This window comes from Pseudonaja textilis, chromosome 14, assembly GCF_049901715.1.
Source record: "Pseudonaja textilis isolate UNSWEBS1 chromosome 14, rPseTex1.2, whole genome shotgun sequence".
Taxonomy (NCBI): domain Eukaryota; kingdom Metazoa; phylum Chordata; class Lepidosauria; order Squamata; family Elapidae; genus Pseudonaja; species Pseudonaja textilis.
This window is the reverse complement of record NC_142003.1, coordinates 6101111-6113709: the sequence shown is the minus strand read 5'-3', so window position 1 is coordinate 6113709 and position 12599 is coordinate 6101111. Positions and strand designations below refer to the sequence as shown.

At 40.7% G+C, this 12599-nt stretch overlaps 1 protein-coding gene across 2 annotated transcripts in view; it reads left to right on the top strand.

Moving 5' to 3' along the window:
* The window catches only part of LOC113438749 (acyl-coenzyme A synthetase ACSM4, mitochondrial-like), a 15553-nt gene extending 2954 nt beyond the window's left edge, over window positions 1–12599 (top strand). For both annotated transcript variants that reach the window (XM_087942068.1, XM_087942067.1), the window contains exons 3-14: window positions 1998–2208; window positions 2958–3168; window positions 3897–4040; window positions 5181–5337; window positions 6369–6448; window positions 6784–6907; window positions 7558–7638; window positions 8486–8587; window positions 9541–9668; window positions 10179–10278; window positions 11355–11474; window positions 12360–12599. In XM_087942068.1, coding sequence (XP_087798194.1) covers window positions 1998–2208; window positions 2958–3168; window positions 3897–4040; window positions 5181–5337; window positions 6369–6448; window positions 6784–6907; window positions 7558–7638; window positions 8486–8587; window positions 9541–9668; window positions 10179–10278; window positions 11355–11474; window positions 12360–12446 — 1545 coding nt within the window. In that variant the 3' untranslated portion in view covers window positions 12447–12599. The remainder of the gene's footprint in view (window positions 1–1997; window positions 2209–2957; window positions 3169–3896; window positions 4041–5180; window positions 5338–6368; window positions 6449–6783; window positions 6908–7557; window positions 7639–8485; window positions 8588–9540; window positions 9669–10178; window positions 10279–11354; window positions 11475–12359) is intronic.

Sequence of the window (12599 nt, the reverse complement as noted above, 5' to 3'; positions counted from 1 at the left end):
ACCTGGCTAGGTGACCACATCAGGGTTGGAAGGGAGAGGGGTTTGTGGAGGAGGAGAGGGAGGACTATGGGGTCCTCTCTGAGTTTGCTTGTTTGTCTTGCAGATGTCCCATTATCCAAACTGGGTAACATCAGCAGTGCTAGGTGATGAGGCTACCTTGTTTGGGTAATGAAACATTTGCAAGAAAACAAGCAAACTCAGAGAGCACCAAGGACCCCTTGAGTAATTGGATACAAGATGGGCGGCAAATAAGATAGATGGATGGATAGATAGATAGATAGATAGATAGATAGATAGATAGATAGATAGATAGATAGATAGATAGATAGACAGACAGACAGACAGACAGACAGACAGACAGACAGACAGACAGACAGACAGATAGATAGATAGATAGATAGATAGATAGATAGATAGATAGATAGATAGATAGATAGATAGATAGATAGATAGATAGATAGATAGATAGATAGATAGATAGATAGATAGATAGATAGATAGATGATAGATAGATAGATAGAGATAGATAATATAGATAGATAGATAGATAGATAGATAGATAGATAGATAGATAATGTAGATAGATAAATAGATAGATAATGTAGATAGATAGATAGATGATAGATAGATAGATAGATAGATAGATAGATAGATAGATAGATAGATAGATAGATAGATAGATAGATACTGTAGACAGACAGACAGGCAGGCAGGTAGGCAGGCAGGCAGGCAGACAGACAATAAAATCATCATTTATGACCTTCCCAGCTGGCTTCTGACAACGAGGGAAGCTGGATGTGTTTAATGACCACATGATTTCCTGAACTGTTGTGATTCTCTTAACAATCATGATGAAAAAAAAAAGTCTAAAACCGGGCGTGACTTTGTTTAGCAATAGAAACGCTGTTCACAATTGTGGTTGTAAGTCGAGGGTAATCTGTAGCTGCCACCAGGAATCACAGCCCCATTCGGAATGGGTCTATGACAATTTGCCATGGCCAACTCGCCGCGGGACAAAAATTACACCAACATCAAAGAAAGCCTAGAATCATGAATGAAAGGATGCAGAAGGAGAGACAGAATGAAATGGGAGGGAACAAAATTAAAATATTTTTCAAATTTATTTCAAATGATTAAATTGAATTGTTCAATTATCCTTTGGTGAATTGTCCCACGGTAAGTTGGCCATGGTGAGTTGGTCTATAGTGAATTGTCCCATTCTGTTGTGGTTCACTGGCAGCCGGTGCAAACAGCAGCGGAATCAGACAGTGGGGAAGAACTGGGACCAGTCCGGGAGTCTGGAGAGGACTCGGATGAGGGTCCTGAGTTCGATGCAGAGATGGGGTCAGGACCATCTGGGAGTGGGGTGATGCCTCTGGAGCCTTCGGAGTCTGGCAGCAGCAAGGCAGAGGACCCAGGAGAGCCAGTTCCCAGTGCGCGTATGCGCAGAACTTCTAGAAGGAAGAACAGCTAAGACAAAAGGGATGACTCGGGAGTAAGGCTGGGAGGTGATTGCCCCTCCAATAAAGTAAAAAAGTCAGGCAAAGGTGAAGAAACCTTTGCATGAAGCAAAGTCATTCGTTCTGTTTGGATTAATCCTTGAAGCTCTGTGTGGACTTCATACTTTGGTTGTTTTTTTTATAATTCATTTGGCACTCTAGTTGTTGGCAGCAATTCAAAGGAAAGAAAGGTGGGTGCTTATCTCAAGGGACCGTTTAGGACTCATTACAGGCTGGGAATGAAAATAATTCCCAGCGTTGAAATAAAAAAAGAGTTGTTTTAACTAAGAGTGTGCTTAATTATGGAAGCCTTGGTCAGAACACATTCTCATTTGGAATATGGACAGAGGATATTGAACTAAGCTAGAAGTCCAAAGTCAGCTACCACACCGGTTTCTGTCCATCGGGCTGTGCTTGCACAGAAACGTTTAATATTAATGCAGCTTTAAGAGAAGAGTAAATATGTCTCTCTCTGTTTTGTGGGGATCCATTTTGTAGGATGGAAAAAGATTGCCCAACCCAGCCCTGTGGTGGATCAATGGAAGAGGAAGTGAGGTCAGATGGAGCTTTGAAGAGATGGGGCTCCACTCCAGGAAAGTGGCCAATATCCTCACCGACCAATGTGGACTATGCAAAGGCGACAGAATCATGGTCATTCTCTCCCGGATTCCAGAATGGTGGCTGGTGATCACGGCTTGCATTAGGACAGGTCAATTTAAAAAAAAAATGTCATTTTTATTTATTTTATTTGTTAAATTGATTTGCTGCCTGTCTTGCCTATTCTAGGTGGCTTACAAGATTAATAAGGAAGACATGAAAAGAGTGCAAACAAAACAGAAGTAAAATAATTGTAGGGAATGACCAGGCTGAGCCCAAGAGAGTCCCTTCGTCTCTTCCAGGGCACCTTGAATTCCTTTGATTCATTCATTCCTTCATTCATTTGCCAAATAGAAATTATCTATTGCCAATTTACTTTGACCAAGAGTAGTGTGGTGGCCTAGAGATGTTGCTCTCACCTCACAATCAGGAGGCTGTGAGTTCAATCCTAAGTAGAGGCAGATATTTCTCTCTCTGGGCACGATGAGGATATATCTGCTGAAAAAAAAACTCCGCATCGGCGACAGGAAAGGGCATCCGGCCAGTAAACACTCAGCTCCATTCAGTTGCCCAGACTCCACCCCGCAAGGGATTATGGGCAGTGGTGGCGTGCTACTGGTTCGGCCCGGTTCTGCCAAGCTGGTAGTGACGATGAGCAGCGGCGACTGACAAAGTGCGTGTTTGGCGCATGCAAAGTGTATGTACGCATGCAAAGCGTGCCCACCAAGCTATGCCCGCCAAATCGGTGGTAAACATTTTTGAATCCCACCACTGATTATGGGGTCATTAAATGGAGAGGATAATGATGAATTTGCTTTGACTATGAGTAGTACAGATTCCCTACCTTATCAACCTTTGCAGGAATTGTGGCCATCCCCGCAACATCGCAACTAACTGCTAAGGACATTGAGTACCGACTCCAAGCTTCGGGAGCCAAATGCCTCATCACTACAGAGGCCTTAGGATCTGTAGTGGATTATGTTACCCCACGGTGTACCTCTCTCAAAACCAAGCTGCTGGTGTCTTCTGAAGGCAAGCGAGAAGGATGGCTGAACTTCGATGAGCTGCTCAGGTGAGCATCTTGGAGAGTTTATTTCTCAGGATGGACGATCGGGAATTGATGAGCTATATCCTTCCTCACGTGGTGATCTTTCCTTGGTGGAGCCTGAAATAAATGCACCAAGAGGGCAGTTTGGTTTTAGCCTGACTGTCTAAAAAAAAAAATCCCCCCTCCCCAAGTTACATGATTTTTGAGGTCCGTCTAGATTTATGTCGGAGGACAGATAGTCCTTAAGGCTGCAATTGTGAATTGTGAAAGTGAATTGAAAGACCACAAAGTGAATTGGGTGGTCCTTAAGCAATTCTGGCTTCCCCCCTTGACTTGGCTTGTTGGAAAGTCTCAAAAGGTGGCCTCAACCGTCAAAAAATATATGTCAGTGGCCAAGCAGCCAAACTCATCGCTAAACAGATGGTTGTAAGTCAAGGCCTACTTATACTGAAAATGGGAGGAAGAATCCAAAATTAGAACCCCTGTTTTCCGTAAAGACACTTCAAAGTTCAATCCACAGCAACTCTAAATAAGGATCAGTAACCTTAGTTAAAAGTGTTAACGTGTTTAAAAAGAGTTTCTTCAAGCCAGAATATTAACAGAGGGATAGATGAATAAATAACCAGCAATAACGAATATGATAACCAGCAATATTATTATCATATGGGGTGTGGGTGGGGGTTGAAGGTGACTGCTTCAATAATCTGACTTCCTAATGCGTTTCAATTCCTGGGATGTTTTTTATTACACAGAGAGGCACCTGCCAACCATACTTGTGCGAAAACCAAGATGAATGATCCCATGTTGGTTTATTTCACCAGTGGAACCACCGGGGCTCCCAAGATGATTGAACACAGCCAAGGGAGTCTGGGATTCAGACCCCTCATTAGCCAAAGGTATGAAAGAAGCTCCCTCGAAATCCCAGTGAAAATTCATAATGGTGAATTCATTGTTAGGGATATTGGATATTAAAAATAATAGACAAATATATGACTATTCCTCATTATAATTAAGTGATACGGTTATGTTCAGAGGCTTTGTGTTAGTTGATTTTAAATATGGCTGCTTAAAAAAAAACAAATGCAAAAGTTTTAGATATAAGAATATCGTAGAATTGTAGGGCTAAAAGGGACTTTAGAGGTCTTCTAGTCCAACTCCCTGCTCAAGCAGGAGACCTACACCATTCCAGTCAAATGGTTGACCAGTCTATTTTTGAAAACCGCCCACGATGGAGCACCCACAAACCCAGGAGGAATGAAATCTAATGAACAAACATGGGCTACTCACTAACCTCCAGCCTAACCTAGTATACATGGTTATAAATGATGATTAAGGTGAAGAAGCTAACATTAACTGATCTCTTTGAAAGTCCTTCTAGAGAAAAGCATAGCACATGAAAAAAAAAGCATGCAAGCAGCTATAAGATGCCAACCATTCAAGGCCATATCCTTGAATACGACTTGTCAATCATTGAGTCATATTCATCACATTGAATGTCTGTCCATTATTTAGTTGACTTCAATGCCAAATGACAAGAGGTCAATTCCATTCCATCGATTTCATCAGTTACTTCCATTCCTTCAATTTCAATTCAGGTTAATATTCAGTGGTTGGCTTTGTGGACCATCAAATTGCTGCCCTCAATATGATTGTCAGCGTTCCAGAAAAACTCCAATCTAACAAATAACTCCGAGACAGACATCTTCTCAAAAGTTCTGTAAACTGACACATCTGGGGAATCCCAAATCTGAAACTTCCAGGCTTCCTGGCAATAAGTAAAAATTACAAACCCACCCCCTGCATCCATCATCACATCACATGCCCCAAACACCATCTATCCCAACTTGAGACTTCCCCTCACTTATGCACCGAATAACATGACCTTGACTTAGAAAAAGAATGTTATTATGTCTAACCACATACACTCCAAGAAATTCCCCCCTCCCACTTTCCCAGGTTCAAGAAAGTGGCAGTGTGGAAGCATCTGGCCTCAATATGGCTTCCAAAGCTGACAATGATTTTCTTTGTTTTATCAGATCCTGGTTGTACACAACCTCTTCAGACCTTATATGGAGCACAGCAGATACGAGCTGGGTGGTGGCTGCCCTGGGTTCATTTTTTGATCCATGGGTTTTGGGAACCTGCGTCTTCATCCATAACTCACCAATGTTAGAAAACACAACCATCCTAAGAGTAAGATGACATTTCTTGAAAAGAGCTTCTCATGTGTCCTTATTCATTGGCAGAACCTATATGGCCACCTACCCAGTGGTGGGATAAAAAATTTTTTTACTACCGGTTCTGTGGGTGTGGCTTGGTGGGCGTGGCAGGGAAAGATGCTGTAAAATCCCCATTCCCTCCCCACCCCACTAACCTGCTTTTCAGCTCCATTCTCCCATGCAGGGCAACCAAAGAAGAGCCAGCCAATCAGCTGGGACTCAGGAGACAGACAATAGATGGGGGTGGGACCAGTCAGAGGTGGGATTTGCCAGTTCTCCAAACTACTCAAAATTTCTGCTACCGGTTCTTCAAATTGGTCAGAACCTGCTGAATACCACCTCTGTACCTACCTCATATCCTGGGTAACTCACAACCGATATTTGAAGATTATTTATCAAGTTCTAACCCAGCTCCATCCTTGCTGAGTTGCTTGATACTGTATACTTAATTATATATTTATTGATATTCCGCAATTCTGGATCACCCATCTCCCTCAAAGAGGGACTCTATCTGGTGTACAGTACAGTATCAAAATATGAAACAGTGTATGAGAATGAAAATGTTAGAAATGGAATTTAAAATTAAAATTATAAAAGATTATAAAATTATAAATCTATAAAAAATATAAAAGCATAAAATGATAAAATTTATAAAAGCACAAAAATATAACATGATCAAATTTATAAAATTACAACATTTTATACTGTAAAACAATAGCAAACCATGAAAACTGCATGTCCCAGAAGTCAAGCTATACTCACAAATATTTTCCTTTATGCTCTAGCCCAAAAGATGCCCAGATACATCTCCCATTATTAGTACAGGTCAAGTATCTTGAACTCCACCTTTGTGTCTTATCATTTCTTTTCATCAGCTCATTTGGGCTAGAACCCAACTCAATTAGCCTAAATGTTGAATTTATTATCAACCCTTGGATTAGTTCAGTGTGTAATTCGTGCACAACCTTTGCTTGGCTTCTTATTGTGCACATATATTCTTTTTAGACTCTCTCCCAATTTCCAATCACCGCTTTCCTGAGTCCTCCGACCTTCTTTCGCATGTTCTTGAAGGAAGATTTCACCAGGTATGATGGGAAGCAACATTTTAAAAAAACTATGTTTATGCAAGGATGTATGTACCTCCTTTCAGAACCCACTTTGAAGCTTATCATTCTAATCTGCTCCTGAGGGTCAATGGAAATCAGGAGAAGTTAACCTTGGATCATTTGTGAGAATGCAAAGATTCTAAGTTGATAACACACTTAACCCCGCCTCCCTAGTTTTGCTTACTCTTTTATAGTTAGTGGTTCCTAAAATGAGCCTCATACTTCTAGCAGAATTCTTTTGATGCTTTGTTTATAACCTGCCCCAGAATATTAATGTCCACTTTCTTAATAATCTTGTGTGTGCTCTCATTAAGTTACAAGTTCAAGAGTCTCAAATACTGTATAAGTGGAGGGGAACCAATAAGTCTTGAAGTGATAGAAGAATGGAAGAACAAGACAGGACTGGACATCTATGAACTATATGGACAGACAGAAGTTGTATGTTCTATTCAATTTATAATGACTTTCTCACAATTATTTTAAAACATTGTAACACTCCCAGCTACCTCTAGAGCACTGTTCCTCAACCTCAACAGTTTTAAGATGTGAGGACTTCAACTCCCAGAATTCCCCAGCTAGCATGGATGGCTGGGGAATTTTGAGAATTGAAATATATCGATTTTAACATTGCTGAGTTTGCAAAACACTGCTCTAGAGGACAGAATATTGTTTTACCTGTAGAAAAGTAAAGAATTTTTTTTATATAATTGACATATCTGTAGTAGCTTGGTAGCTTTTGGCTTCTAATGTTTCAAACGTTTCCTACTGAGCAAATATTTTATGTTTTGGGACACTAAACTATAGACGCTACTGAGGAAAAAATAGACAAGGTGATTAGGAACCCAATTCTAATTGTTTAAAATGATTTACTGATGTCACAAAATAACTGACAAGAATAAGCATGATGGGGATGAAATTATAGTCCTCTTCATACTTCTTTGTGAGTAAATCTATTGAAATAGATTTCTCTGTGAATGTGTGTGGGCCAAATTGTATGTGTTTCTAAAACCATGGGAAAAAATGAGGAGGCTTTGTGTGTTTGCGTGTATGTGCGTGTATTTCTTACAAAGTAATTTTCTTTTGTATAGGGATCGATTTGTTCGGTTTCCAAAGAAATGAAAATTAAGCCTGGCACAATGGGAAAAGCCCTTTTTCCTTATGATGTCCAGGTTGGTGTTTTCAACCTTCTTCTTTGTATTAATTTTCAAATTAAGCACATGCAGCCTCTCAAACTGGATTGCAGGTAGCCAGCCAGGGGTGGGCTGCTGAGGACACGCAGGGCTCAGGAAAGCCCCCTAACTAAGACTCTGTGGGGCTCAGAGAGCCCCCAATAAACTCAGAAAGACAAGCAACAAGGGAAAGCTCTTCATAGGCTTAATTGAACTTCTGGGCATTCTGCCAAGAGCATTTCACACCTTGTAAAAATGTTGCAGGCTAGATAAACAATCCACTCAGCGCTTGCGAGGGAGAGCCATGGAGAAAATCAGATAACATAACCACTAGCCTCCGAGGGGATTAATCCCCAAATAATAAGAATTATGTAACTCACCAGAAACTCCACCAAGACTCCAAGATCCCTCTCACAGTCGCTGCTATTAAGCCCGGTTTCACCAAGTATTTTATTTAAGTATTAAATGCATGAAATAATAAACAAATTTTTGGTATATATCTTTTTTTAGGTACTTAGGGCAAAGAAGTGATGTTGTGTTGGCCACACCCACCCAGTCACATGACCACCTAGCTATGCTCACCCAGTCACATGACCACCCAGCCACGCCCACCCGGCTACTCATTAGAGCAGAGAGCCCCTTGGTGGTTGTAACTCGGAGATTTTCTTTATGTATGCTGAGAGTATTTACACCAAGACAAATTCCTTCTGTGTCCAATCACACTTGGCCAATAAAGTATTCTATTCTATTCTATTCTATTCTGTTCTGTTCTGTTCTGTTCTGTTCTGTTCTATTACCTGTATATCCAGATAAAAGCCAGTGGTTGAGTGACCTTTTTCCCCCCTAGATTATAGACCAAGAAGCCAATATTTTACCTCCTGGAAAAGAAGGTGAAATAGCGATCAGAATAAAACCTGAAAGACCCCTTGGTTTCTTCACTCAGTACATTGTAAGTAAATCTTGGGAAAATTCCCGTATTCTCTAAGGCTTGGGAAGCTCCTTTATTTAATAGAAATTGGAGAATGTGTCACAATCGTCTTTAATTTTACTCATAGTTTTTAGAATTCTTAATCCCTCCCTGCAAAAAAAAAAAAGTCCCAGATATATCTAAAGCATGGACGTCCAATCTTGGCAACTTTAAGACCTATGGACTTCAACTCCCAGAATTCCCCAGCCAGCCATGCTGGCTGGGGAATTCTGGGAGTTGAAGTCCACAAGTCGCCACAGGTGGATATCCCTGATCTAAAGGAACAAGAATTGATTGAGGAATTCTGGGAATTGAAGTCCACAAGTAGCCACAGGTGGATATCCCTGATCTAAAGGAACAAGAATTGACTGAGGAATTCTGGGAATTGAAGTCCACAAGGCTTAACATTGCCAAGATTGGACACCCTTGGTCTAGAGAGTAAATTAGATTGGGTCCTTTTCTTTGTTTGGGGAATACATCTTTACTAACCCATCACAATGGCCGATGAAACACTCCCTACAGACTTCCATTGAAGTGGTAGTTATATGCAGTGGTGGTATTCAATTTTTTTTTACTACCGGTTCTGTGCGCATGGCTTGGTGGGTATGGTGTGGCAGGTGTGGCATGGCTTGGTTGGTATGGCTTGGTGGGCATGCCAGGGGAAAGGATACTGCAAAATCCAATTCCCACCCCTCTAACCTGCTTTCCAGCTCCGTTCTCCTGTGCAGGGCAACCAAAGAGGATGCAGCCAATCAGCTGGGACTCGATGGGAGGCAGAGAACTGATGGGTGGGTGGGGGCAGTCAGAGGCGGGATTTGCCAGTTCTCCGAACTACTCAAAATTTCCGCTACCAGTTCTCCAGAACTGGTCAGAACTGGCTGAATACCACCTCTGGTTATATGGCTAATTGTATGCTTCCGAAATGTTCTCATCAGGATACACCTCAAAAAACAGCCGCCACAATACACGGGGATTTTTTCCTCACTGGAGACAGAGGAGTGAAGGATGAAGATGGCTACTTTAAGTTTATCGGACGAGCTGACGATATCATCAAATCATCTGGGTTGGTTTCCTTTCTGTGGGTTGTTTTTTTTATACCTTCACACTCCCGAGTTAAGAGAAGCTTCCAATTTGGCCAACATCGAGCGCTAAATCTCAAAATGTCACTTACAAACCAAAGCTCTGTTTAAAAAAAAAAGTAGTTGTTTCAATCCAGTGTTGCAGGCTAACTCTATCCACTGCTAGAAGTTTGATCCTGACCGGCTCAAGGTTGACTCAACCTTCCATCCTTCTGAGGTGGGTAAAATGAGGACCCAGGTTGTTGGGGGCAAAGAGGCTGACTGGGAAGCGGTATGTAAATCCAAGTACTGTTGCTATAAGTCAAGAACAACTTGTCATTCTTTACTGGGTGGATCTAGAAGGCAGAATATTGTGTACAGTTTGAAGAGTCACTGCATACTTTATGTTCCAAATTTGTCCATCCACAGTAGATTTTTAGGACCATTTAGGGCCTCTAGCTTATAAAGGTATACATTTCCCCAGTATTGACGGCTTTCGATCCCTTTTTTCCTAGGTATCGTATCGGACCATTTGAAGTGGAAAATGTACTCTTGACACATCCCGCGGTAGCAGAAGTTGCTGCCGTTAGCAGTCCCGATCCAATCAGGGGAGAGGTAAGAAGGCCAGCAATAATCTCTATCCACTAACATTAAGTTGGACTTGAACCCAAGCTTGGTAAAAGGTAATTTGTTCCTTTGTTTTAATTAGATTCATATTTGGCTTTTCTACCAGAAGTTCAAGGTGGCAAGACTAACATTCCTTCCTCCAATTCTATTTCCCCCACTCCCCCCCAAAAAAAACTTACCTTTCATCATGACAGCTGAGATTGAAAGAGAGTGAGAGACCCAGAGTCACTCAATGAGGCTTCATGGCTGAAGTTGGGTCCGTCTTAGAGCTCGTGGTTCAATGCCTTAACCACTGCGCCATTCTGCCTCTCAGAGTTGATGGAGGTTGTAATACTGAATAGAAATCTGCTATTTTGGAAAGTTTGTTCCGTCGTGCTGGGAAAAATCAGATTTGGATGACTTCCATCTATTTTAGTCAGTATGAAATGAACAGAACCGAACTTGGGGGAGTTTCTAAATCATAGAGTAGAGTAGAGTAGAGTAGAGTAGAGTAGAGTAGAGTAGAGTAGAGTAGAGTAGAGTAGAGTAGAGTAGAGTAGAGTAGAGTAGAGTAGAACAGAACAGAATTCTTTATTGGTCAAGTGTGATTGGACACACAAGGAATTTGTCTTCGGTACATAAGCTCTCAGTGTACATAAAAGCTATAAGTGATAAATCATGATCATAGTCATCATAAAAACAATTTATAGCTAAATCCTAAGTGATAGTCATAGGATACTAAATAAGCAATCAACATAAGTCATACTGGGAAACTAAATAAAACAATATAAATCGTAAAGATCATGTGCTTAGGATCTAAATCATGTGCTAGCTCTGTAAAATTCCTCTGAAATGAAAACTTGAACCTTTCACCTTGGGAAGAACGATGGTCTAAATAGAATATATGATATTATATTCCTTATATCTGTTATTCTGTTATTTTCTTCTATAAATGCTATAAATTTGTTCTATAAATTTAATTTCCGAGAATTTTAGAAAGTTTGAGGAGTGATAGGAAACATTAAAAAAAAAAACACCAATCGTTGTTTTGGGGTACTTGGGAATTTTCCACCTCTTCTTTTTAGGTAGTAAAGGCGTTTGTGGTGTTGTCTTCGGACTACGCAACACACAACAAGGAGAAATTAATCGTGGAACTTCAGGAACATGTGAAAAAAGTGACTGCTCCTTACAAATACCCAAGAAAGGCAAGTATTTATTCCTACTGTATATTGGAAGTGTGCTGGAAAAAAAAATCCTGAACGTGTGAATATGAATCTGAGCATCCTTATTGCTCCCAATGGTACAGAATTGAAAATAGAATATGAGAATAATAGGGTTTAGAAGGGATCTTGAAGGTCTTCCAGTCCAACTGCTTGCTTGATCAGGGGACCCTATAAAATTCTGGATCAATGGCTGTCCAGTCTCTTCTTGAAAACCTCCAGTGATGGAGCACTCACAGCTTCCAGAGGTAAGTCATTCCACTGATGAATTGTTCCTTCCACCTGTGACTTCTTGTCCTGACCTCTTGCACTTTGGAAAATAAGTTGTCCCTTTTAGAACCCCTCAAAAATTGGAAGACTGCTACCCTATCACCCCTACTGCTTTTCTTTGTTGAACTAGACGTATCTAGTCCCCTCAATAATAATGTTGACAATATTGACACGATACATATCCATTCATTAACAATTGACTTTATGAATGACAATGAATAAAATGTCAAGAATTGCTTCTCCTTAAACGATTGTTCTGCTAGTGATCGTTTCAAAATCCAATGACAAGATCTCCCTTCTTTGGAAACCTAGTCACTTGCTATATTTTTCTGATTTAATGCCTACTTTAAAAAAAAAAAGAAATGAGACCGGTCTTCGCGATAGGAAACGTTGGCCATTGCATCCTCTCTGGAAAACTGGTTTGCCTTCTTTTAGCAATTGAAGTCTCCACGTTGATGTTCCAACCGATTTAAAGAGGCACTGAGTTGAAAAAATGGATTCCAGAGTATTCGTCACTGATCAGTACTCAAGGTTGGAAAGACAACCTCATCAAGATCTACACTACATGGCTCTTGTTTTGCACATTTCTGTCTTTAATAGGTGGAATTTGTCCAGAAGCTACCAAAATCCCAAACGGGGAAGCTCCTACGGAAGGAATTAAGAGACCAAGAATGGGGCCGAGTTTAAAATCTATAGAAGCTTGCTTTATCTCCACGTTTGCCTTTCATAGATGTGATCCAAAAACCTGTTACTCTCAAAATGTCCTGTTCTTTGGCTTGACTTTGAGTGTTCCTGCTGAAACCTATAGATGCTATACATTAAAAGTAGTATTCCTTGAAA